We start from the raw sequence: 27,949 nt of genomic DNA, 5'->3' as shown, positions 1-27,949 counted from the left end.
TAAGTTGAATTTGAACCCTGGGTTTCCCAGTGAGAATTCTCCACTTTAACTGAAACGTATTCCAGCCTTGTGTTAGCTTATCTTTTAACTGTTTTACTTTTTTCCTGTAGTCGGATGCAGGCTGGGAAGAATACTATGATTACATCTTTCCGGAAGATGCTGCCAACCAGCCCAACCTCAAGCTCCTGGCCATGGCCAAACTGTGGAAGAAACAGCAGCAGGAGAAGGAGCCTGGCGAGGAAGACCCAGATGCGGACGCTGCCGAGCAGGAGTCCGGGCCTTCCTGTTCCTGTTGAGAGATGTTTTATTATTTTTATAGATGTATAGTTTGGAACTCTTGCAAATCCTGTAAGTTTTTGGATATTTCACCAGTGATGAATCGATGGGAATCTTTGGCAGCTACTTTTGAATTATTTTTAAAAGGTTCTTGGGTTAGTTACGGGTGGGTTGCAAGTAAAGGAATCTTTTTAACTGTTGGATTTCTTTGAGTCTCAACATTTTGTGTTGTCCTAATGCAACATGCATTAGGAAATCCTTAAGGTAACACTTAGCGTGTCTTTTAGATCGAACTGCAAAATTTTGAAAGAGTCTTTTTTTAGAAGTTCTCAGTCACATCTCACAGTAACTTTTCAGGTGAAGTTTTCTCATGCTTGCCTTCTTCATAAAGATGTTTTATGCATTCATCTGAATCCTGTAACTTATTTACATCTTAAGAGTCACACTGACTTGAGTTCCATTCCCAGCTCTGCCACTTGGTGATACATAACGTTTATTTTCAGTTTCTTCACTCATAAAATGGGCTTTTGCCAGCTCATTTTGAAGATTAAATTAGAAAGGGAGTATTCCTGGCACAGAGTAAGTGCTCAATAAAATGTTCATTCCTGGCCACTTTCTTAAATAACGTTCATTCCTTGTGGAATTGAATGTGCTTAGATTAACTTCTAAATAGCTATACCTTCTTAATGGCCATTTATACTAAGTGTTTTTGAAAACACCAGTTAGAAAATAATTTACAGTTACTGTATTACTGAACAAAGTCTTTTTTTTTTACCAAAAACATTTTAGTTGAATTTCAGTTATGCTGTAATCAGTCTCCCAAACTAGTTGAGCTCTGCAGCGGCTTGTTTAAAGAATAGTAATGCAAGAGCTGTGAAAAACAATGTCCCATGCTCCAGTGAGTTTGGGAAACCCTAGGTTAAGGGTTAAGCCTTGTTGACAAATCTCTTCATAGTTAGGCTTCTCAGGGCCCTTGATAACACTCCCTATACATTGTGAATCCCCAGGTGCAATGCTGGCTGTGCTTCCCAAACTTAATGGACAAGGGAATCATCTCTACCTAGAGCACCAGTAAATGTTGCCCGGCGTGCTGCAGTAGACTGTCTACCTGTAAAACCTGACACGTTCAACTTAGCCTCGATTTAGAACGTGAAAAACAGCTGAGGTAACTATATGCTAAGTCATGAAACAAAGCAGCACAAGATGATAATGTACTTGCTGGCTGATATGCTGCTTATATTCTCAGGCAAAAAATACTTGCCTTAATTAACTCATCTGAGAGATTGTTTCCTTTAATCCAGCCTGTATTTCTCAAGCCTATTTTTTTTTTGTTCACTACACAAGCTGTTTGACTAGAACCGTATCTTTGTGTTTTTTTCACCTATAAGGCCAAGTAGCAAATATACTGTTTGCAAATTTATTATTACATTTTCAAGTGTATTATTCACCCAAGGGAATAAAAGCTAATCAATACAGTGTTAAATTGTATCTATCTTGAAAATTGGGGGCAGAAGGAAATAGGACTAGCAGGTGAAAGCAACCTGCTCTTAGCCTCGCTACTTCAGTCACCTGACTAGCTTCAGCTGCTGGGATCAGAGGCTCTGACTGTTGAGTTCCAAGGTCTGTCCAGTCAGCGAAGAGGAGCACTGCTCTGAGTTGGCTAAGTACACAGGGCCACGGGGTGAGATGAAAACAGGCCAGATGCTACTCTAAGTAAGTGACTAATCATAATCATGTTCTGTTTGTGTCACATGTGTGTGTCAGGAAAAAAACTAGCAGTCAGGTTCTCATGTAAACTCCTAAGGCCACTTTCGGGCAGGTAATGTGCCAGTGTGAAATGCATGAAAGAAAAAATTACTCTCCTGGGAGAACCTCACTTCTCTCTCACCCTCAACTCCGCCAAAATAAGTCCTTTCAAAAGTAACAGGGTTTTAATAATCATTTCTGTGATTTATTTCGTTTTCTTTAGCTACTGTTACTCACTGGATATTTTCAGATACTGCATGCGATGAAAACTACACATGAAAATATGTGGTTAGCCTGTGATCTAATTACGTGGCCTTTCTTTGGGAATTAGGTTCTTTTTCCCCTTTATTTTAGCATCTTTTTGTATTTTGTTGAAAGGCAGGATTTAAGCAAAGCACTGTGAGACTAGACAAAGAAAAGACCTGAGACCAGCAGTATGGAAACAAGTATCTGGGAAGAACTTTGCAATAAGAAGGACACTTAAGTGTGCTGGGCAGGGACTGTCCAAGTAAGCAATTAAACAATGCTTTGTATATAAATGAAAAATGTAAGGGAAACAACATACCCTAAATGATGACCTTCTTCAATCCTGATAACCTGACGTTTATAAATGACCAAAAACCTTCCAGAAAACACTCGAGTCAACAGTGCATTTTATTATACATCTTAGATTTACACATTCCATATATGCTTTTAAAGCTTCAATTAACAGTTCAATACAAAATAAAAAATATATATGCAGCAGTGGTTCTCAGGCACAGAATTGAGGAGGAGATTGGAGCAAGCTTTTTCCCTAGCATACCATGAATATTACATTATGAACCATAACAGTGGAATGTTTCCTTTTGACCTAGCTGCCTTTTTTGGCTGAATTTTATTACAGTGGACAGCTTTAGAAGGTATGATATTGCTAATAGGAAACAAGACAAGTTTATAACCTGTTTTTTTCTTGAAGTCTTTAAGATCTAAACAATTCCCTTTTCTCCTAATAGAGCTCCAGGATCATCTAATGAAAATAATATTGTCCATAAAATATCTGGAGCATCATCAGCCTAAGAACCACTGCTCGTGGTTATTCAATGTCTTCCGGCCTCACAGGATGAGGTAATGGTATGATGGATTTCTTCTCAGTGTCCCTGGAAAGTGCTTTCCTCATATCTGTTAGGAAGCAAAGTTTAATGTAAGTACCCAAATGTCAGAATATTTTATATCAAATTTAAAGTGTATAGGTTAAGACGTTTTGTCCCCTACCCCCACTTCTACCATATTCTAAGAGAAATGTATTTGTAAGTGATTCTCAATCACAAGTACACCAAACCCCAGCTGGGATCCAGCTCTTCCTACAAATGTTCTTTTGACAGAACCTTAGTAAAAATGTGTCTGTACCAGTAAAACAATAATTGACAGTAATTAACCAATGGTTAGTTAATGTAAGTTAATCAGTGGTAGGTTCTTAAGGGCAGGTTAAAGCAGATTTAATTATAGCCCAGATTTTAAATATGATTCTCTTAAGTGTATTAAAATAGCCGAGTATTTCAGTCTGTAGGATGAATGTAGACATTTGGCTTCCTCTCAGGGGGGAGCTCACCGTAAGCATCCTCATCGGGCTCCCCGTTGCTGGCCGAATAGTACTCTATGACTGTCCTGTACACACTGTAGCCTAACTGCTTGTACATGTTGACTGCAACTTGGTTAGACACTCTTACAAAGAGATCAACAAAAAATCCACCCTTTCTGTAATTAAAAAAAAAAAAAATTAGAAGTCCTTGAAAATAATACATAATTTTTAAAACTACTTTGACTATTCATAGGATGGTACTATGAAACCCTGCAGTCAATTACATCATGTTATCAATTTTTACTGCTGAGGATTTTGCAGTACAAAAGATAACTATAACATTTCAAAACCTACAGGTTTTCTTAAAAGATAAACTTTAAATTTTTACCACAATTCTGTTACCTGGCTTTAAAAATCATTTTACCAATTAGTCATATAATAGTTTCACCCAAGGTTTTGAAGAAAGCACCAATGTGGCCTTGTATAACTACAGGACACTGGTCACAGCTCTGAAGCCCTTGGGTCCCTCTGGTCAGTGACAGCCCCTTTCTTACCCAGGTCTCCATGTCCTGACTCGTGTGGTCATCAGCGCCTTGCTTTATGCAGCAGACTTACCACCTGTTCTGGTTTATGTTCTGGTTTAATTTCTCCTGTTTGTGAACATCACCTGAATGGAGTGAAACTTACTTTACTCTTTAGTGACTCGCCTCCCAGTCGGTACTGAGTCAGTCCCAGGGCAGCTGGAGCTTGTCCGTCCTCCCTGTGTTTAGTGTGTCCCTGTATGGACACACTATGAGATGTGAGATGTCTGTGGTCCTATACATTATCAACTATGCTGCTACGAGTATTTTGTTGTGTGTCTTGTGGTACATCCAGGATATCTAAGGTCTGCAGTTAGTGTCACTGCTGGCTCACAGGGACACCTTCAACTTTATCAGATAATGCCTGTCTCCCAGCCCACATGTGCCACCTGACACTCCCACAGGAGGGGGTAGACTCCTGATGGCATCTCAGGGCAATTTTAGCTGGCATTTCTGATTACTAACAAGGCTGATTATATTTGTGTCCACCATTAGATTTCTCATTCTGTATGGTCTTTATTGGTTGTTCTCCCCCACATGTAGTTCTCTATGTATTCTGGATATTCAGCCTTGTGTAAAGGATGGTGCAAGTCTTCTCCCCAATTTGCAAATCTTTTTCCAATTTGTGACTTGTCATCATCCTTATGTATCGTTTGATGAACAAAGTTACCGCACTCTAGTGAAGTTGAATATATGACTTCCTTGCACTTTTTAGGGCTTGAGAAGTTCTTTTCTACCCTGAGGTCATGGAGACACTCTCCTTTGAAGGGCTTTTTAGTTTTGCTCTTCACATATAGGTTTTTAATAAATATGGAATTGATCTGTGCATGATAAGGTACTAATGTGGGAAAATCTTTTCCCATATGGATATCCAGTGGTGCCACCACGTTTATTGGAAAGTGTATCCTTCCCCACCACTGATCTGCAGTTGCCTCCTCCAAGGTGTGTCTAAAGTCCATGTGTTCCTGAGTCGGTGTCTCAAATTCTGTTCCACTAGCCTAGACAATTACTCCACTCACTTTTTTGCTGTTCAAGAGTGTCTTACCTCTTTTTGGCTCCTTCCATTCCCTGTAAGTTTCAGAATCAACAAGTTGCACGGAAAAGACTTGTGATTTGGGTTGCAGTTACGCTGACTGTGGATCAGTTACCTGTCTACTGTAGAGACGGCTAACTCTATGCTGCAGCGGTAGTTCCTCCCTCCACTTAGGTAGGTCATCTGTTCTGTCTCTGGGTAAAGTTGTATAAACTTCAGAGAGGTCTTGCACAGCTTTTGTTAGATTTCTCCTAAGGGCTTAATGTACTGATGCCAATGCAAATCACATCCTCTTCTAAATGTTACTGTTTGTATAGAAAAGCAATTTAATTTATACTAACTTTATATCCAACAACTTAGCTTAACTTTTATTAAAATTCTAAATATTTGTAGATTCCTTCCTGTAGGTTTTCTATTTGTACAATCTTACCTATCCAAAATAACGGTTTTGTTTCTTCTCAAACCTTTTATTTTTCTTGCTTGCTTCACTTGTATGGTAGAGGATGATTTCCAGTAAATTACTGAAGAGAAGCCGACTTTAGGCATCCTGTCCTGTCCCAGAAATCATTCAGTGCATCACCACTCATATTTACTACAGGTTTTCAGTTTTTCAGGTTAAGTAAGTTTTCCTATTGCTAACAGTTTTTATCAAGAGTGAACTCTGGATTGTATCAAAGCATTTTCTACATTTACTGAGATAAATATTCTTCAGCCTATTAACTGGTAGGATACATTCTAATATTAAAACAAACTTCCCCCGATATGTCATCCTTTTCATGAATTGCTGAATCCATTTTGCTAAGAATTTTCTGGGACTTTGCATCTGTCATGAGATTTTCCTTCCTCTTGTCAGGTTTTGTGATTGTTCCCTTTTTGTGTGTAAAAGTAATCTTAGTGTCATTATTTCTTAAATTGTTGGTGAAATTTGCAAATTTGCCAGAGAAGCCATAGCTTTCTTTGTGGAAAGATTCTGGCTAACTGACTGAAATTAGTTAAGGCAGGGGTCAGCTTTCAACCTATTTTTATGCTGCTCTCAAGCAAAGAATGGTTTTTTACAATTTTGAAGAAGCAATAGAGACCTTGGGTGGCCTGTGAAGCCTTAACGTTTACTATCTGGCCCAGAAAAAGTTTGTTGACCCCTGTTCTGTACCCTTAATCAATTTCTGACTGTCCTAACAATTAGGATGAGGCATGCTCATATCTCTAATTATGATGATTTGTCTATTTCTTCTTGTAGTTTTGTCAACTGTTGCATTTTTACTTTGAATTTGTCACTGGGTACGTACAGTTTTTAATTATTACATCTCCCTGATTAACTCTTTTCAGTATGCAGATCCTTTTTTATTTTCGTAATTATTGAACTATAATGTGACTGTTGTTAATTTAAGCACACCCTGTTAGAATTTGCATAATTAAAAAAAATTTCTTTACTTTCGATCTTTAACCTTTATACATATTTCCTGTAAATAGAATACAGTTCTGACAGTCCATTTTTTAATGTTACTGTCCTAAGAATACATGAGATCTACCCTCTCAATAAATTTTAAATGTACACTATCTTCAAGTGTAGGTATACAACGTTATATATCAAACTCTAGAGCTTATTCTTCTTACTGAACTGAAACTTTAGTAACTTGACATTTCCCCCGTCCCCAGCCACCACCATTCCACTCTTCATGAATTTAACTACTTTAGGTATCTAAGTGGAATCACACAATATTTGTCTTCCTGTGCCTGGTTCACTTGGCATAATAACGTCTTTTAACTGGAGTCATTAGTCCATTAACATTTGCTGTTGTATTTATCAATTACTACATTTATCAATTATATTTGGATTCACTGCTACCGCCTTATTTCATGCGTTTTGTTTTGCTACTTTAGTTTCCTTTTTTTCTTTGGAATTGACTTTTATTATCCTATTTTTCTCTCTGGATATTATATACTGTTTCTATTTTTAGTGTACACATTTAATGTATACATTAAAAATATATGTGTGTGTGTGTGTATACGTATACACACACACACACCCTACACAAATATAGGCCACTTAAATCTTAGCAACTATTGTAAAGTAAATGAACGTTTAGACCCTGTAAGGGAAGGGAGCATAGTGGTTTTCTACTCTAAGAGATGGTCTATCCTATAAATACATTAAATCTGATGTGCAATTAGAACAGTTCCTAACTCCCTGTCAACTATACATGATAATGCCAAATACTTGTTTTCAACAAGATATGCCATTAACCAATGTGTGTAAACTACAATCTTGCTAAAGATTTTCCCTCTTCTGTATTCACTCTAGGAAGAATTTTTTAAGTTCTTAAGGACTAGACTTTTTCAGCTAAATTAAGAATGAGCTCAGGTTCCTCTTGCCCTTGACTTGGCTCAGTGTTTTCAGGCCATGGTTACTTCTTTAAAATGTTCCACTTTAATGGATTTAATAAAAGTAACACATAGTGAGTGAGTGTTTGACACATAAAACAGGTCTGAAAAAAAAGCTACAATATTTGCAGTTCTCAAACTCATGGAGGTGCATATTTCAAATGTTTGGGGAAAACGTAGGCAAACCTTACATGTTGTACACTGGCAAACTACTAGCTTTATATAGTTCACAAATACACATCATATCACATTATATTCCTTTTGGTGACATAGTATCTTTATGAAGCCAGGCTTCTGGCAATTCCTGTGATTACATGAAAATCAACATGGAACAAGAATGCTGGCAGTTCTGCAGACTCTGGTTCCAAGGTTTGAGAAGCATGCAATGCCCAGCAGGTACACACATCTCATTAGGAGGTAACCACAGTTATTTAACAATGAAATGAAAATATTTTTTTCTTCCTAATAGCTACTAGCTTGCTGGGACACAACTGCTTAAGACTACACTTCTGTTTAGCCTAGGGCACTACGAGAAAATGACTGAGATGCCAAGGACAGTGTTAACGAAGAATTTGGAAACACCTGCTGCAGTGGCAAGAACACTAACAGAAACCTTGAGGGCTAGATTTTGATTCCACCAGTTACCCAGCTCATAAGCCTATGGCAGGTCACTCACACTGCCTTAATTTTCCTCAGTGGCCAAACAGGAACAATAATATCACTCTGAATATGTGACAGAATTGGTATAAGGACTATTAGAGGCTGAAAATGAAATTCCTATGAAACTGCATCATGACAGATGTTCAATCTGAAGGAAAAAATCTGATAAAACATTCACCAAGAGAAAACTCAAATGGTTAGAGTTCAAAAATCATTTGCAAAGCAGGTGCCTACCTTTCTGAAATCTCCTCTAATAACTCCATAAGCTTAGCAGCCAGACCAAGGCGTCGGAATTCCGGGGCAACAGACAGAGCTGTGACGTGCCCGTGCCACTCTTCCCTCGCCACCGAGCCTTCTGCTTTGCCCATGACTGCCAATGAAGATCACATCCAGTAACTAACATGAGGATTTACACATACAGAAATGCTGTTTAGTACATTTTTATTATAAAGGAAACTAATGACCAAGTTCTGATCTTTAAGCAATACTTAAAAGTCATCTAGCTAATTGTTATTAATGCTTTTACTTGATAAGTATTTTTTTAAATATCTACATTTCATGTGGGTATGTATGTGTGTCATGTACACATAACAGAAAATCTACAGCTCAAATTTTTGTTAGCAATGCAACCAAGTCTGTCTGGGTCACTGCTCTATCCCCTGGGCCTAGCATAGTACCTAAAATACAACGGATCAGAAGGGATCAGTGAGCTGTCAAATGGTTGAAAAGGAAATAAAATTATGGGCATCACGATTATACTTCCAGTTCTGTGATCAATATAAAATAATCAGTTAAAACCTATATTTTAATCTCAACTGCCTATCCAAAAAAGTACTAGTGGTATTATACTTACTATAACCCATTAACTCTCCACCAGGGGCCTCTGCAACAATGAAGTACTCTGGCCAGTGGGCGAGGTACTGTAAGTAAAAAGGAATCCCATACTAGAGTCTTGTTAAGGAGGATGCAAAGTAATGGACAGTCAGATTTCTTCATGAAAGGGGTATTTTCAAGTTTCCTTTAAAAAGTATATTTTTTATCCCCAGCCATATGTATGACTTCCATAATCAATTTATTGGATGAAATATTTAGGTTAAGCACTAATTTTTAAGAAAATTGACTGAATATATATAAACTCAAATGTGACTGGAGACAGTAGCATCCAATAGACAGCAAAGAACCAGGCTCCCAAGTTCTACAGTCGTCTCCCCCGCTGCTCACACTGTGTCTAGATCCCTGCACAGCACTTTATCCATAATCACCTGATACTCTACTTGTTTACTGTCTCCCCTTGGAACATGTATGCCATGTTCCCTCTATCCCTGGTGCTTGGCAAACAGCACATGCTCAGTATGTTTATTTTTCATAATTGCACTGGGAAATTAACGACTAGTTCCTACATTAGCTTCAGCCATGGGACAGTGAAAATAACTTTAAACTTAAGTATTTCCAAAGGCTACTTAACAAACCTAGTTTTTCCCCTCCACCAATTCAAGGTCTCCATTTCTAGTAATGCAAAAAAAAAAAAAAAGCTGACTTAAAAGTGAATGCCTGAGTACTGCTCATTACTTAACTCTTCAACCCTGGTGTCCTTGCTGACTTGTACTCAATTCCTGTCCTCCTCCTTAGTATAAGCTTGCTGATGCAGTTCTATAAGGGGACACCATCAATCATTTTTTTTTAAACTTCCTGGAAAATCTGTTCAGTGTAAATTCTTCAAACTCTCCTCTGAAGAACAGCCTTTATTCTGTCTCTTCAAACATAACCCTTAACATGGCAGTCCTCAAGTCCTTCTGCCATCCAGCCACTGACATCATAACCATCTCTTCTCTGGCTACTGGAGGAGCCCCTGGCTCAAGCTCATGGACCAAGAAGCCCTGGCAGGTTACTCTGAAACATGGCCTCACCTGGATTATGGGACTTTCACCAAAAACTTTTAAGTGTAACGGGAAGCACACCACATAAATTGATTTGCATCCTAATACTTTCCCTTATATACAGTGAAAATTTTCTGCCATTCAGAATTCTTCAAACTCCTTTTACTTTTTTATAAACATGGAGAAGTCTTTAATAGGTCAATGTTTTAAATACAAATGAAAATTATGGAGTCTTTTTCCATTCAACTTTGTTTCTGATATGTAGCCCTGTTGCTGCATGTATCTATAGTTGATTTTTACTGCTGTTACTGACATTAACTCAGGGGCTAACAAAATAACAAACATTTTCTCTAAAGAGCCAGACTGGAGGGTGGGGGGAGTGGGTGATGAATTGGGAAATTGGGATTGACATATACACTATTGATACTATGTATAAAATAGATAACTAACAAGAACCTAAAGTAAAGCACAGGGAACTCAATGCTTTGTGGTAACCTAAATGGGAAGGAAATCGAAAAAAGAGGAAATATATGTATAACTGATTCACTTTGCTGTACACCTGAAACTAACAAAACACTATAAAGCAACTATACTCCAATAAAAATCAGAAAACAAAAAAGGAGACAGACAGTAAATATTCAAGGCTGTGTGGACCATATTGGCCTCTGTTGCAGCTACTCAAACTGTGAAAACCACAACAAAACCTAAAGGAACTTCTCTGTGGAAAAGGCCACAACTAGAATCAAGAAAATTACAAATGGGAAAGCTCACTGGTAAAGGCAAACATAAAGGTAGGAAACCATCCACACATAAATATGATATCAAAATCAGCAACCATGAGAAGAGTACAAATGCAGGATACTGGAAATGCACTGGAAATTGAGACCAGCAACTTAAAACAATCTTGTAGTTATACAGACTGCTCTATCAAAACCTCATGGGAACCACAAACCAAAACTCTACCATAGATACACACACAAAAAAGAAAAAGCAATCCAAACAACACTAAAGATAGACATCAAATCACAAGAGAACAAGAGGAAAGGAAGAAAAAAGACCTTCAAAAACAAACCCCAATTAACAAAACAGCAGCAAGAACACTTATTGATAATTACCTTAAATGTAAATGGATTAAATGCTCCAACCAACAGACACAGACTGGCTAAATGGATACAAAAACGAGACCCATATATATGCCATCTACAAGAGACCTACTTCTTATCTAGGGACACATACAGACAAAGTGAGGGGATGGAAAAAGGTATTCCATGCAAATGGAATTCAAAAGAAAGCAGGAGTAGCAATACTCATATCAGACAAAACAAACTTTAAAGACTTACAAAAGATCAGGAAGGACACTACATAATGATCAAGGGATCAATCCAAGAAAAGGATGTAACAATTGTAAATATACAGACACCCAACACAGGAGCACCTCAATACATAAGGCAAATGGTAACAGCTACAAAAAGAGAAGTTGACAGTAACACAATAATAGGGGGGGACTTTAACACACCACTTTCATCAGTGGACAGATCGTTCAGACAGAAAATCAATCAGGAAACACAGGCCTTAAATGACACATCAGACCAGATGGCCTTAACTGATATTTATAGATCATTCCATCCAAAACCAGAATACACTGTCTTCTCAAGTGCACATGGAACATTCTCCAGGACAGATCACATATTGGGCCACAAATCAAGCCTCAGTAAATTTAAGAAAATTGAAATCACATCAAGCATCTTTTTCTGACCACAATGCTATGAGATTAGAAATCAATTACAGGCAAAAAAAATTGTAAAAAAACACAAACACATGGAGGCTAAACAATATGTTACTAAACAACCAATGGATCACTGAAGAAATCAAAGAAGAAATCAAGTACCTAAAGACAAATGACATCAAAAACACAGCAATCCAAAACCTATGGGACACAGAAAAGCAGTTCTAAGAGGGAAGTTTATAGCAATACAGTCTTACCTCAGAAAACAAAAATCTCAAGTAAACAACCTACCCTTACACCTAAAGCAACCAGAGAGAGTACAAAAAAAGAAAAAAAAAACCCCCCGAAGTTAGTAAAAGTAAAGAAATCATAAAGATCAGAGCAGAAATAAATGAAATAGAGACAAAACAAAAAAGATCAATGAAACTAAAAGCTGGGTCTTTGAGAAGATAAGCAAAATGGATAAACCTTTAGCCAGACTCAAAAACAAAGGGAGAGGGCTCAAATCAATAAGATCAGAAATGAAGAAGTTACAACTGACATCAGAGAAAAACAATCATAATAGACTACTACAAACAACTGTATACCAATAAAACAGACAACCTAGAAGAAATGGACAAATTCTTAGAAAGATACAACCTTCCAAGACTGAACCAGAAAAAAATACAAAATATGAACGGACTAATCACAAGTACTGAAATTGAAACAGTGTTTAAGAAACTTTCAACAAAGAAAAGTCCAGGACCACATGGCTTCACAGGCAAATTCTATCAACATTCAGAGAAGAGTTAACACCTATCCTTCTGAAACTCTTCCAACAAACTGCAGAGGAAAGAATACTCCCAAGCTCATTCTGTGAGGCCATCATCACCCTGATATCAAAACCAGACAAAGATACCACAAAAAAAATTACAGGTCAATATCACTGATGAACATAAGTGCAAAAATCCTCAACCAAATACTAGTTAACTGAATCAAACAATACATTAAAAGGATCATACACCATGATCAAGTGGGCTTTATCCAAGGGATGCAAGGATGCTTCAATATCTGCAAATCAGTGTGATACACCACAACAACAAACTGAAGAATAAAAACCATATGATCATCTCAATAGATGCAGAAAAAGCTTTTGACAAAATTCAACACTGATTTATGATAAGAACTCTCCAGAAAGTGGGCATAGAGGGAACTTACCTAAACATAATAAAGGCCATATATGACAAACCCACAGCTAACATCATTCTCAACAGTGAAAAGCTGAGGGCATTCCATCTAAGATCAGGAACAAGGCAAAGATGTCCACTGTCACCACTTTTATTCAACATAGTTTTGGAAGTCCTAGCCATGGCAATCAGAGAAAAAGAAATAAAAGGAATCCAAATTGGAAAAGAAGTACTATCATCACTGCAGATAAAATGATACCACACATAGAAAATCCTGAAGATTCTACCAGAAAACTACTAGGGCTCATCAATGATTCTGGTAAAGTTGCAGGATGCAAAACTAAGACACAGAAATCTCTTCCCTTCCTGTACACTAACAATGAAAGACCAAAAAAGAGAAATTAAGGAAATAATCCCACTTACCATCACATCAAAAAGAATAAAACACCTAGGAATAAACTTACCAAGGGGACAAAAGACCTGTACTCTGAAAACTATAAGATGCTGATGAAAGAAATCGAAGATGACACAAACGGAAAGACATACCATGCTCTTTGATTGAAAGAATCAATACTGTCAAAATGACTATACTACCCAAGGCAATCAGATTCAACTACAATCCCTATCAATTAGCAATGGCATTTTTCACAGAACTAGAACCAAAAAAATTTTTAATTTGTATGGAAACACAAAAGACCCCTAATAGCAAAAGCAATCCTGAGAATGAAAAACAGAGCTGGAGCAATCAGGCTCGCTGACTTCAGGCTATATTACAATGCTACAGTCATCAAAACAGTATGGTACTGGCACAAAAACAAATACAACTCAATGGAACAGGATAGAAAGCCGAGAGATAAACCCACACACCTATGGTCAACTAATCTATGACAAAGGAGGCAAGAATATACAATGGAGAAAAGACAGTCTCTTCAATAAGTGAGGCTGTGAAAATTGGACAGCTACAAGTAAAAGAATGAAGTTAGCACACTCCCTAACACCATACACAAAAATAAACTCAAAACAGATTAAAGACTTAAATGAAGGCCAGACACTATAAAACTTAGAGGAAAACACAGGCAAAACACTCTTTGACATAAATTGCAGCAGTATCTTCTTTGATCCACCTCCTAGAGTAATGAAAAGAAAAACAAAAATAAATGGGACCTAATTAAACTTAAAAGCTTCTACACAGCAAAAGAAACCATAAACACAATGAAAACACAGCCCACAGAATGGGAGAAAATATTTGCAAATGAAGCAACTGACAAGGGATTAATCTCCAAAATATACAAATAGCTCATGCGTCTATATATCAAAAAAACAACCCAATCAAAAGATGGGCAGAAGATCTAAATAGACATTTCTCCAAAAAAAAAAGACGGCTAAAAAGCACATTAAAAAAATGTTCTACATCACTAATTATCAGAGAAATGCAAATCAAAACTACAATGAGGGAGGGAGGAACCAAAATGGCAGAGTAGAAGGACGTGCTCTCACTCCCTCTGCAGAGAACACCAGAATCACAACTAGCTGCTGGACAATCATCAACAGGAAGACACTGGAACTCACCAAAAAAGATAACCCACATCCAAAGACAAAGGAGAAGCCACAATGAGATGGTAGGAGGGGCTCAATCACAGTAAAATCAAATCCCGTAACTGCTGGGTGGGTGACTCACAGACTGGAGAACACTTATACTACAGAAATCCACCCACTAGAGTGAAGGTTCTGAGCCCCACATCAGGCTTCCCAATCTGGGGGTCCAGCAACGGGAGGAAGAATTCCTAGAGAATGAAACTTTGAAACCTAGTGGGATTTGACTGCAGAACTTCAACAGGACTGGGGGAAACAGAGACTCCACTCTTGGAGGGAACACACAAAGTAGTGTGCACATTGGGACTCAGCAGGAGCAGTGACCCCAGGGGAGACTGAACCAGACCTGCTAGTGTTAGAGGGTCTCCTGCAGAGGTGGGAGATGGCTGCGGCTCACTGTGGGGACAAGGACACTGACAAAAGTTCTGGGAAGTACTCCTTGGCGTGAGCCCTCCCAGAGTCTGTCATTACCCCAGCAAAGAGCCCAGGTAGGCTCCAGTGTTGGGTTGCCTCAGGCCAAACAACCAACAGGGAGGGAACCCAGCCCCACCCATCAGCAGTAAGGCTGATTAAAGTTTTACTGAGCTCTTCGGAACAGAGCAACAGTCAGCTCTACGAACCACCAGTCCCTCCCATCAGGAAACTCACACAAGCCTCTTAAGATAGCCTCATCCACCAGAGGGCAGACAAAAGAAGCAAGAACTACAATCCTGAAGCCTGTGGAACAAAAACCACATTCACAGAAAGACAGACAAGATGAAAAGGCAGAGGGCTATGTACCAGATGAAGGAACAAGATAAAACCCCAGAAAAACATCTAAATGAAGTGGAGATAGGCAACTTTCCAGGAAAATAATTCAGAATAATGATAGTGAAGATGATCCAGAACCTTGGAAAAAGAATGGAGGCTGAGATCAAGAAGATGCAAGAAATGTTTAACAAAGACCTAAAAGAATTAAAGAACAAACAAACAGATGAACAATACAATAACTGAAATGAAAACTACACTAGAAGTAATCAATAGCAGAATAACTGAGGCAGAAGAATGGATAAGTGACCTGGAAGACAGAATGGTGGAATTCACTGCTGTGGAACAGAATAAAGAAAAACGAATGAAAAGAAATGAAGACAGCCTAAGAGACCTCTGGGACAACATTAAACGCAACAACATTCACATTACAGGGGTCCCAGAAGAAGAGAGAGAGAAAGGACCTGAGAAAATATTTGAAGAGATTATAGTCAAAAACTTCCCTAACATGGGAAAAGAAATAGCCACCAAGTCCAGGAAGTGCAGCGAGTTCCATGCAGGATAAACCCAAGGTGAAACATGCCGAGACACATAGTAATCAAATTGGCAAAAACTAAAGACAAAGAAAAATTATTGAAAGTAGCAAGGGAAAAACAACAAATAACATACAAGGGAACTCCCATAAGGTTAACAGCTGATTTCTCAGCAGAAACTCTACAAGCCAGAAGGGAGTGGCATGATATACTTAAAGTGATGAAAGGGAAGAACCTACAACCACAAGGATCTCATTCAGATCCAATGGAGAAATCAAAAGCTTTACAGACAAGCAAAAGCTAAGAGAAGTCAGCACCACCAAACCAGCTCTACAACAAATGCTAAAGGAACTTCTCTAAGTGGGAAGCACAAGAGGAGAAAAGGACCTACAAAAACAAACCCAAAACAAAACAATTAAGAAAATGATCATAGGAACATACATACTGATAATTACCTTAAACGTGAATGGATTAAATGCTCCAACCAAAAGACACAGGCTTGCTGAATGGATACAAAAATAAGACCCATATATATGCTGTCTATAAAAGAACCACTTCAGACCTAGGGACACATACAGACTGCAAGTGAGAGGATGGAAAAAGATATTCCATGCAAATGGAAATCAAAAGAAAACTGGAGTAGCAATACTCATATCAGATAAAATAGACTTTAAAATATAGAATAAGAGACAAGGAAGGACATTACATAATGATCAAGGGATCAATCCAGGAAGAATATATAACAATTATATATGCACCCAACATAGGAGCACCTTAATACATAAGGCAACTGCTAACAGCTATAAAAAAGGAAATCAACAGTAACACAATAATACTGGGGGACTTTAACACCTCACTTACACCAATGGACAGATCATCCAAAATGAAAATAAATAAGGAAACAAGCTTTAAGTGACACAATAGACCAGATAGATTTAACTGATATTTATAGGACATTCCAACCAAAAACAGCAGATTACACTTTTTTCTCAAGTGCGCATGGAACATTCTCCAGGATAGATCACATCCTGGGTCACAAATCAAGCCTCAGTAAATTTAAGAAAATTGAAATCGTATCAAGCATCTTTTCTGACAACGCTATGAGATTAGAAATGAATTACAGGGAAAACAACGTAAAAAACACAAACACATGGAGGCTAAACAATACATTACTAAGTAACCAAGAGATCACTGAAGAAATCAAAGAGGAAATTAAAAAATACGTAGAGACAAATGACAATGAAAACACGATGATCCAAAACCTATGGGATGCAGCAAAAGCAGTCCTAAGAGGGAAGTTTATAGCTATACAAGCCTACCTAAAGAAACAAGAAAAATCTCAAACAATCTAACCTTATATCTAAAGGAACTAGAGAAAGAAGAAGAAAACTCAAAGTTAGCAGAAGGAAAGAAATCATGAAGATCAGAGCACACATAAATGAAACAGAAACAAAGAAAACAAGAGCTAAGATCAATAAAACTAAAAGCTGGTTCTCTGAGAAGATAAAATTGATAAACCATTAGCCAGACTCATCAAGAAAAAGAGTTAGAGGACTCAAATCAATAAAATTAGAAATGAAAAAGGAGAAGTTACAACAGACACCACAGAAATACGAAGCATCCTGAGAGACTACTACAAACAACTCTATGCCAATAAAATGGACGACCTGGAAGAAATGGACAAATTCTTAGAAAGGTATAACCTTCCAAGATTGAACCAGGAAGAAACAGAAAATATGAACAGACCAATCACAAGTAATGAAATTGAAACTGTGATTAAAAATCTTGCAACAAACAAAAGCCCTAGACCAGACGGCTTCACAGGTGAATTCTATCCAACATTTAGAGAAGAGCTAACACCCATCCTTCTCAAACTCTTCCAAAAATTGCAGAGGAAGGAACACTCCCAAACTCATTCTATGAGGTCACCATCACCCTGATACCAAAACCAGACAAAGATACTATAAAAAAAGAAAATTACAGACCAGTATCACTCATGAATATAGATTAAAAACTCAACAAAATACTAGCAAACAGAATCCAACAACACATTAAAAGGATCATCCACCATGATCAAGTGGGCTTTATCCCAGGGATGCAAGGATTCTTCAATATATGCAAATCAATCAATGTGATATACCATATTACCAAACTGAAGAATAAAAACCATATGATCATCTCAATAGATGCAGATGATAAAAAGTCTCCAGAAAATGGGCATAGAGGGAACCTACCTCAACATAATAAAGGCCATATATGACAAACCCAGAGCAAACATCATTCTCAATGGTGAAAAACTGAAAGCATTTCCTCTAAGATCAGGAGCAAGACAAGGTTGTCCACCCTCACCACTATTATTCAACATAGTTTTGGAAGTCCTAGCCACGGCAAGCAGAGAAGAAAAAGAAATAAAAGGAATGCAAATTGGAAAAGAAGAAGTAAAACTGTCACTGTTTGCAGATGACATGATACTATACATAGAGAATCCTAAAAATGCCACCAGAAAACTACTAGAGCTAATCAATAAATTTGGTAAAGTTGCAGGACACAAAATTAATGCACAGAAATCTCTTGCATTCCTATACGCTAATGATGAAAAATCTGAAAGAGAAATTAAGGAATTGGTAAACTCCAATTTACCATTGCAACAAAAAGAAAAAAATACCTAGGAATAAACCTACCTAGGGAGACAAAAGACTTGTATGCAGAAAACTATAAAACACTGATGAAAGAAATTAAAGATGATACCAACAGACGAAGAGATATACCATGTTCTTGGACTGGAAGAATCAATATGGTGAAAATGACTATACTACCCAAAGCAATCTACAGATTCAATGCAATCCCTGTCAAATTACCAATGGCATTTTTTACAGAACTAGAACAAAAAATCTTAAAATTTGTATGGAGACACAAAAGACCCCGAATAGCCAAAGCAGTCTTGAGGGTAAAAAACAGAGCTGGAGGAATCAGACTCCCTGACTGCAGACTATACTACAAAGCTACAGTAATCAAGACAATATGGTACTGGCACAAAAACAGAAACACAGATCAATGAAACAAGATAGAAAGCCTAGAGATAAACCCACGCACCTATGGTCAACTAATCTATGACAGAAGAGGCAAGGATATACAATGGATAAAAGACAGTCTCTTCAATAAGTGGTACCAGGAAAACTGGACAGTTACATGTAAAACAATGAGATTAGAACACTCCCTAACACCATACAGAAAAATAAACTCAAAATGGATTAGAGATCTAAATTTAAGACTGGACACTATAAAACTCTTAGAGGAAAACATAGGAAGAACACTCTTTGATATAAATCACAGGAAGATCTGTTTTGATCTGTTTTGATACAGTCATAATTCTAGTTATTATTTTTAAATGTATATCTCAGAAATAACTAAATTTCCTTGTCAAGTGCATTATTATGAACTTTCATCAAATCTTTAACTGTGGTCATTTTTAAGTCTTTTGTCATTTACAGACAGTTCTGGGTGTACTCTGTTGCTTTTGCAAAAATGTTCCTATAAAGGGTTTTATCTTCAAGTAATTCATGGAAAAGACTGACAAGTACAGGTTTCTGGTAAGTGACTATACTGCTGAACTGAATGAATAAGCATTTTCAGAACTCTAATGGAAAACTGATGAATTCAAAAAAGTGCTAACAAAAGATCAAGATGAAAAATAATTACATGGGACTGAGTGAACTGATGATGATGATTACAATTTTTGTGACTTTCTGTTTGAAACATTGTTGGTTCTTCTGTGCTTTGTTTTTCCATATTTAAGAAAACTTTTTTTCTCTTTAAAAAAAAAAAACAAACCTACAATGAGATATCATCTCACACCGGTCAGAATGGCCATCATCAAAAAATCTACAAACAATAAATGCTGGAGAGGGTGTGGAGAAAAGGGAACCCTCTTGCACTGTTGGTGGGAATGTAAATTGATACAGCCAATATGGAGAACAGTATGGAGGTTCCTTAAAAAACTAAAAATAGAACTATCATACCACCCAGCAATCCCACTACTGGGCATATACCCTGAGAAAACCATAATTCGAAATGAGTCATGTACCACAATGTTCATTGCAGCTCTATTTACAATAGCCAGGACATGGAAGCAACCTAAGTGTCCATCAATAGATGAATGGATAAAGAAGATGTGGCACATATATACAATGGAATATTACTCAGTCATAAAAAGAAAAGAAATTGAGTTATTTGTAGTGAGGTGGATGGACCTAGGGTCTGTCATACAGACTGAGGTAAGTCAGAAAGAGAAAAACAAATACCATATGCTAACACATATATACGGAATCTAAAAAAAAAAAAAAAAAAAAACTACAATGAGATATCATCTCACACTGGTCAGAATGGCCATCATCAAAAAGTCTACAAACAAATGCTGGATAGAGTGTGGACAAAAGGGAACCCTCCTACACTGTTGGTGGGAATGTAAATTGGTACAACCACTATGAGAACAGTATGGAGGTTCCTTAAAAAACTAAAAATAGAACTACCATATGACCCAGCAATCCCACTACTGGGCATTTATCAGGAGAAAACTATAATTTGAAAAGATACATGCACCCCAATGTTCACTGCAGCACTGTTTACAACAGCCAAGACATGGAAGCAACCTAAATGTCCATCGACAAAGGAACGGATAAAGAAGATATGGTATACATATATACAGTGGAATACTACTCAGCCCAAAAAAAAGAAAAGAATGCCATTTGCAGCAACATGGATGGACCCAGAGATTATCAGACTAAGTCAGACAAAGACAAATATCATATATCACTGATATGTGGAGTCTAATTTAAAAACTGATACAAATGAACTTATTTACAAAACAGAAACAGGCTTACAAATATCAAAAACAAACTTATGGTTACCAAAGAGGAAACGTGGAGGGGAGGGGGGGGATAAATCAGGAGTTTAGGGTTAACATACACACACTACTATATATAAGATAGGTAACCAATAAGGACCTACTGTATAGCACAGGGAACTTTACTCAATATTCTGTGATAACCTGTAGGAGAAAAGACTGAAAAATAATGAATATATGTATAACTGAATCACTCTGCTGTACACCTGAAACACAACACTGTAAATCAATTATACTCCAATAAAATTTTAAAAAAACGGCATAGAACAGAAAAAAAACTCGTTATATATTCTAGCTATTCACTTCCTGTCAGTTTTAGATATTAAAAAAAATCTGCTTCCATTCTTTCAACTTTTTAGTTTTATGCATTGATGTTAAGTAGATATTCATGTTTTAAGTATTCAATTAAAAATATTTTCTTGATTTCTACTGCTAGTGTACAGAAATGCTATTGATTTTTCAAAACTTGATCTTGGTTCTAACATTGCTGAACTCGCTTATTATTAATAGGTTGTTCTTTTTTCTAGATAGATGACTGTATTATCAATTATAAATAATGACAGTTTTATTTCTACTTTTCTTATCCTTATACTTTCTTTCACTTCTTTCTTCTTTCCAATACCTTTGGTCAGTTCCTCTGGAACTATGTTAACGTGCAGTAGTGACAGCAGGCATTCTCATCTTACACCCAATCTTAAAGGGAACGAATCTAATTTCTCACTTACCTATAATGCTTACTGAAGGTTTTTAGTATCAAACCTTTACCAAATTAAGAAAGGTTCTTCTACTTCTACCTTGTTGTGCATTCTTACCATAAAAAACTACTGAACTTATACAACATTGTAAATCAACTCTATTTCCATTTAAAAGAAAAAACTGTGAAAACCAAGGAGAAGAGCACAGACAATATGTACATTATTCACCATGGTTGTGTCCAATAAAGCTTTATTTACAAAAAAAGGCAGTGGGCCAAACCTGGCCCATGCACATTACTGTGCCAACCCGACATAATTGACTCTATTTCTTATTATCTTCAGCTTCCAGGAAATTGAATTACTAGGTATTACATTACCAAAGTGCCTTCCAGAAAGACTAGCATTTACTCTGTCACTCGCAGTTTATGAGACTGCTCCCCTCACCTCACCTTCATCAGCCTTGAGTTTTATCACTGCTTGAAATCCTTCATAATTTGATAGATAAAACATGGTATCTCATTTTGGTTTTAATCTGCATGTCTTTTAACTGGTGAGACCGAACTCTTTTTAATATTTTCATAGCATCCTATATGCCCTCTTTGTTAAATTATCAATTAATACTACCCTCCTACCCTGCAGTGGACATGGCACATAACCCCAAAGTGCAGCTCTGTTTCACGCTCCTGAGCGTGTGGGGATTGTCTGTTAGGGTCAGAGGACCCTCACTTCACACATCTTTGCCCGTATCTCTAGTGGGGAGCATGAGAAGTACTGCTGATGTTAGCCAAAGTCCTTCTTTCACTTTAGCAACATGCCCCAATATAAATCAGGCTCATTCCAGACTCTGTTCTAGATAGGCAGGTATGGCACGAGGCAGGGGTCCACAGGATGCAGAAGGCTGTGTGGCACCTCCCAGAGGTACCCCTGGGAGTCTGGGAAGGACGCACTCACCTTCCCCTCTGTTGATCGATCCTCCTGCCAAGAACATGGCTGAGATGCGGTACGCTCTGGGAGCCACCTGGACAGGAAGCCAGGAACACCCGGGAACGGGAGAGTGGTTCCACTGCAGAGCCCGGTCGCTGGGGATGTCACAGAGCCACCAGGACTGCTCGTCCACTCTAGACTCATTCACATCAGGCAGGAATAGCCCCTCCTGCTGAAGTCACCACTTTCTGCTGCTCACAGCTATGCTTACTACTGAGAGGCAGGGTGGGCAGGGAACTGTACTGTTCTTGATTTATGAGGTCATTATATTAGCAGCTTGTCAACAGGTGTAAGATAACTCTTGTTCCCAGGTTTTTAGTGTTTTTTATTTTCAACTGCTTTCAATGTTGCTTATGTTTCCTGACCTCCAAGTTTTAAACATTTTCGGTACTCAAGTCTATTTTTTTCCTTTTGATCCTCTATTTTCCTTATTCTTAGTAAGCCTTCATTTAACTTTTTAAAAAAGGATACAGTTTCTGTAAGTGGATCCAAGTTACTAAAAGAAACAAGAAAAATGTCAACAGTAAGCAGTGTTTACAAAACCAGTTTAAATAAAGAGACTACAACTAAAAATAACATGCACAGGGAAAACAAAACATGTTAAATCCACAACTTTAAAACCAACTTTACAGCTAAGAAAGATGGTTTAATTTACCTAATGACCATAATGAGCTATCATCACAGCCACTATAAAGACATCTGTACATTTTCATTTAACTGCTGCTTCTTTACAAATTATAGTTAATACATCATCAAAACCTTCCTTTTTGCTTTTTCCTTTGGCTGCACCAAGTGGCTCGTGGGATCTTAGTTCTGGACCAGGGACTGGACCCAGGCCCGAAGCAGTGAGAGCACCAAGTCTTCACCACCGGACTGCCAGGGAAGTCCCTAAAACCTTCCATTTTCTAAATGGCAATAAACTGTTACCGGAACTGGGGACCAAGCTGGCATGTCAATCACAGATGGGGGTAATAACCCTAGCCCTGCAGCATCTGACAAGCACCTCCTCTCTGCCAATTCCTCCTCCTCCCTCCCTCCTCCCCCAAAATGTGGGCCATCTCACCACTCAGGCTTCTGCTCGCCACTCTTCTACATTTCTGCCCCCCACCGCCCCCATTCCCATACTTTCAATTTTGTTCTCAGAGGGAAGCTCCTGATCTGGCTCTGGAGCTGCTGAGCGCCTGCCACGCCAGCATATCCGATCACAACACTCCCGACAGCATTTCTTAAATGCACACCTGCCTCTGTCTACAAAGAACTCTGCCCCTTACTTTCCTATTCAATTAATGGAACCAATATTTTGCCAGACCCCAAAACAGCTACCTTCAACTCTTCCTCTTGCACAGTCAAACTCTGCTTTTGGACCCTTAACAATGCAAACAGTCACACTGCATTTCTGAAGACCAGCAGTTCTTAGGATCCCTTTACACTCAAAAATTACTGAAAACCCCAAGAACTTCTGTTTATGTGAATTACATCTATTGACATTTAAATGTTTAAAACATTCATTTAAAAAATAAATAATACATTAATATGAATAACTTTTTTTAAACCAAAAACGTCACTATTTTCGAAAACAAAAATTTAGTGACAAGAATGGCATTATTTTAACAATTTTACAGATCTTTTTAATGTCTGGTTTAATAGAAGGCAGCTGATTTCTCATTTCTGTGCCTGTTATGCTTACTATTACATGATCACGAACCTTGAAAACTGCACTGTGCACTTGTGAGAGAATGAAAATGAAAAAGGCAAAAGAAAAACCACCCCAAACAAAACCCTTATTATCATGAAAATGGCTTGCAGAACCCCCAAAACAATCTTGAGGCGCCCCTGGCCACACCTGGAGAATCACTAATCCATGTGGACTCACTCTCCCCTGCTTCTCAGGACTACTCTATACCCTCTCCTGTCTCCTCAACACTCCCCCTTCCACCTCAGCTGCTTCCAATTTCAAGAAGAAAACAGCAGTAAGGAGAAAGCTTCACCAAGGTCCCACCCCCGCCCCACCCCCCCTACACCTCTGCGCCCACACTCCACCTGCACTCCTAGACCCAGGCCTGGAGGCCTGGTGAGCAGATGCCCCCACCTCTCGGGACCCAGGACTCTGCTCCCCTGAAAGAAATGTATAAACGTGCTGCACACCTAGCCACCGGCAGACCTGACACAGTTCAGGGCTCCGTCCTCCTGAAATGCTGTCCTCTCTCAGACTCCAGACCCACCATCAGGTTTTCCTCCCACCTCACAGGGCCACTGTGTCTCCTTTAACATGTGATGCCCTGGGGCACATTCCTGGAACCTCGTTTTTCCTGTCCGCACTCACTCATCACTGATGTCACCTAGCCACGTGGTTTTTTGTGTTTGTTTTTATTTGGCTGCACTGGGTGTTAGCTGCAGCACCACGGGATCTCAGTTGCCGCGTGTGGGATCTCAGTTGCCGCGTGTGGGATCTCAGTTGTGGCATGCAGGATCTAGTTCCCTGACCAGGGGTCAAACCCGGGCCCCCTGCATTGGGAGCGTGGAGTCTTAACCACTGGACCGCCAGAGAAGTCCCTAGCCACCTGGTTTTAATGCCATCCACATAGTGTTGACCCCGAAATTTCTATCTTTAGCCCAGACCTAAACTTGAGACTCCCACATCCGGATGCCCAGCTGACTTCTCCACCTGGGTGTCTGAGCGCCCTTGGCGGAGACCCACATTCTATGCCTCTCCGAGGTCGAGCCCTTTGACTCCGATCAGACCTGGTGTTCTCAGACTCCCACACTCACTGTTCCAGCACAGCTGCCGCTGCCTCCTCCTCCGAAACAGGAATCTGTGCCCGTGCCACTCCCTCTGCCTGGAAGTCTCCCGCCCACAGTGCCCACAGACTCCCTCCCCTCCAGGTCTTTCTGCAGTGACACCTTCCCTGAACACCTCACCCAAAGCCGAATCCCCACTCACTCCCTATTTCCCTTTCCAGCTCACATTTTTTCCTTTGTACTGAATGCTAAGTTCTATCTTACTCTTCCCTCTAAACTGTAAATTCTGGGAATTCCCTGGCAGTTCAGTGGTTATGACTATGACTCCCCCAACTTGGTTCTCACTGCCAAGGGTCTAAGTTCAATCCCTGGTCAGGGAACTAAGATTCCACAAGCCACACAGCACAGCCAATTTAAATAAGTAAACTGTAAATTCCATAAAGATAACATTTTTTTTCTGTTTTGTTCACTACTGTCTCTTCAGCACTGGTGCACAATAGGCATAAAACATTTTGCCAAGAATAAAATATTTGTTAAATTAACTGCAACGTTTCTACATCCACTGCTTCTTTCAGTTACTACTGCAACACCCTACTCCAGTGATTCTCGGAGTTCTTGATGGAAGTGCCCTAATCAAAGTGAGAAGTAGGAGAAAACGAGGAGGGAGAGGAGCTCCCCTATTGGCATATTCTGAAGAAGACTTCACAAGCTACATGATTCTCGGAAATCAAATGTTTTGTTATAAATAAATGGTCATGCTTATTTTCCTTCTACTCTATTCATTTTCGTATAAAAATATTGGCCCTTCCTAGGTCTTCGGTTATAACTGGTTCTCCAGCAGGCTTTGCCTCATCTATTCTTGAAACTTCAAGGCATACTGTCACCTCCAGAGCCTGGGCTTCCCAAACCCAAGCCTTTGTCAAGTCATCATCTCCCGGCCATTGCCAAGACCACCTAAATGGCTCACACCTGCCTGGTATACCTCCTCCAGCAGGCCCGCGGTGGCGAGCTCAGGCTCCTGGGCGGCCAGGAACGTGCATTTCCAAAAAGCTCCCGGTGCTCACGGACCACTGTAAGAACCACCCGCCTGGAGCCAATCTCGTTGATCAGTCTCCTTGCTCTGCCCACTCCCACGCAGGGCTCTACCACCTGGGCCATTCCCCTGCGCTCTCAGGACCTTAGTTTACTCACACCAAAACTGGGGATGAGAAGGGCAGCTACTTCACAGAGTTGTCAGGAGGAAATGGGTTACTCCAGTGCCAGGCACAGCGAGCCCTCAACAGTCGCCTTAGTTACACTGCTCCTACTGGGAGAGGCCCCACAGAAAGTTCCCCCAATAGTGGAGCAGAAGTCCAGTCTCACCAGTTTCTCTGACCACTGAGTTACAGAAACCCGCTCCTACCATCACTCACCTCCCAGGTGTCGGCCACGCCCGCACCTGCTTCCTCCTCCAGAACCTCCTTCCTCAACCCTGTCAACACTTACCCATTTTCCAAGGCTCAGCCCCTCTTTGAATGTTTCTAGCCACCTCATCTCAAGTTCTTTCCATCCTCCTGACACTTGAATATGTACTCTCTCGTCCTTAGTTTTCACATAACTGCCCCGGGGTGTTTAAACTGGGTCTGGGATTGGTGGCTGCATGGATAGATGGGTGGGTGGACAGAAATGTGATGAAGCCAATGTAGCGAAATGTTAACGGTAGAGTCCAGCTAATAGTCTACACGTGTTCACGGTAAAATTCTACCAACTTTTTAAGTGTTCAGGAACTTTCATAAAACTTAAAAAAAAAAATGGCACCTGCAAGTCACAGTCCTTGACTTAACTCGGACGGAGGAACGTGCATACTCTGGGCCTGCCGCAGCAGTGCTCCCGCCGGGGTGCGCAGCAACAGTAACGAGACGCGCAAACCCGCCGGGCCCTGGACGGGGCCACAGTGTTAACCCGCCCGGAAAGGAACGCGGGCCGGAGCCGGGGGTCAGAGCCGGGCTGGCGCCCCCCGCCCCGCCCGGCGCCCCGAGAAGCGCCCACACCGCGCGCAGGGCTGCGAGGGGACGACCGCCCGGCCAAGGTCAGCGGGGCGTCCGCACGTCCTCCCGGCCCCCCCCCCACGGCCCCAGGGACGCGCCGGCGGCAGCTGGGCCCGGGCGCGCCTCACTCACATGTTGTTGAAGCGGAACAGGTCGTCGCACGTGAAGGCCCGGAGAGTGGTCATCGCGTCGCCACCGCAGGAGCCTGCTCTCCGCAACTCAGCGCACTCCCCACCGGAAATTATCTGGCGCGCGGCAGTCACGGGGCGTGGCGGGATGGGAAACTGCTTCCGGGCCAAGACTTGCTTAGCAACGGCGGCGGCGACGCAGCGCCCTCTGGCGGCCAGATCCGGGAAAGCCTGTAAAGTCTGGGGTCTTCCCTCTTAGAACCTCAAAACCCCTCCTTGGAGTGACAGGGGAAAGCAGGCAGAGTGATCCTCCGGGGAAGAAGACAAGACGCTGCCAGGGGTTAGGAACCCAAAGCAGAAAAGCGGGGATCAGAACCACTTGGTGCCGCCTGGCAAATGAGGAAGGAAGCGGAGAGGGATGGGAGAATTCACGGTCCAAAGTGGCCTGTCCCAGTGATGACAGCCATGCATGTGATCGCAAATTTTCTAGTATCATGTTTCACAACATAAGAGAAAGGTGAAATTAATTGCAATTATATATATATATTATTTTACCCAGTATATCAAAAATATACTGGGTAATTTATTTAAAAAA

At 39.8% G+C, this 27,949-nt stretch overlaps 2 protein-coding genes across 3 annotated transcripts in view; one reads left to right on the top strand and one right to left on the bottom strand.

Moving 5' to 3' along the window:
* Nucleotides 1-8,606, top strand: part of CRNKL1 (crooked neck pre-mRNA splicing factor 1) — a 30,685-nt gene extending 22,079 nt beyond the window's left edge. The window contains exons 14-15 of one of the 2 annotated variants that reach the window (XR_009559085.1): nucleotides 111-348; nucleotides 1,284-8,606. Coding sequence is in view for 1 of the 2 variants with exons in the window: in XM_030872464.2 (XP_030728324.1) it covers nucleotides 111-296 (186 nt within the window). In the remaining variant the exon portion in view is untranslated. Of the gene's footprint in view, nucleotides 1-110 lie in introns of both variants that reach the window. The other variant, XM_030872464.2, reaches the window with a different exon arrangement.
* Nucleotides 2,659-27,512, bottom strand: NAA20 (N-alpha-acetyltransferase 20, NatB catalytic subunit). The gene is made up of 6 exons (XM_030872469.3): nucleotides 27,359-27,512; nucleotides 22,932-22,956; nucleotides 9,090-9,180; nucleotides 8,471-8,606; nucleotides 3,611-3,756; nucleotides 2,659-3,180 (listed from the first exon to the last, which is right to left on the bottom strand). The coding sequence occupies exons 1-6, from the start codon at nucleotides 27,409-27,411 to the stop codon at nucleotides 3,095-3,097; spliced, it is 537 nt and encodes a 178-aa protein (XP_030728329.1). The 5' UTR covers nucleotides 27,412-27,512; the 3' UTR covers nucleotides 2,659-3,094.
* Nucleotides 27,513-27,949: the final 437 nt, after the last annotated feature.

This window comes from Globicephala melas, chromosome 15 (genome assembly GCF_963455315.2).
Source record: "Globicephala melas chromosome 15, mGloMel1.2, whole genome shotgun sequence".
NCBI lineage: Eukaryota > Metazoa > Chordata > Mammalia > Artiodactyla > Delphinidae > Globicephala > Globicephala melas.
The sequence above is the reverse complement of the archived record's forward strand: the minus strand, read 5'-3'. Positions and strand labels throughout refer to the sequence as shown.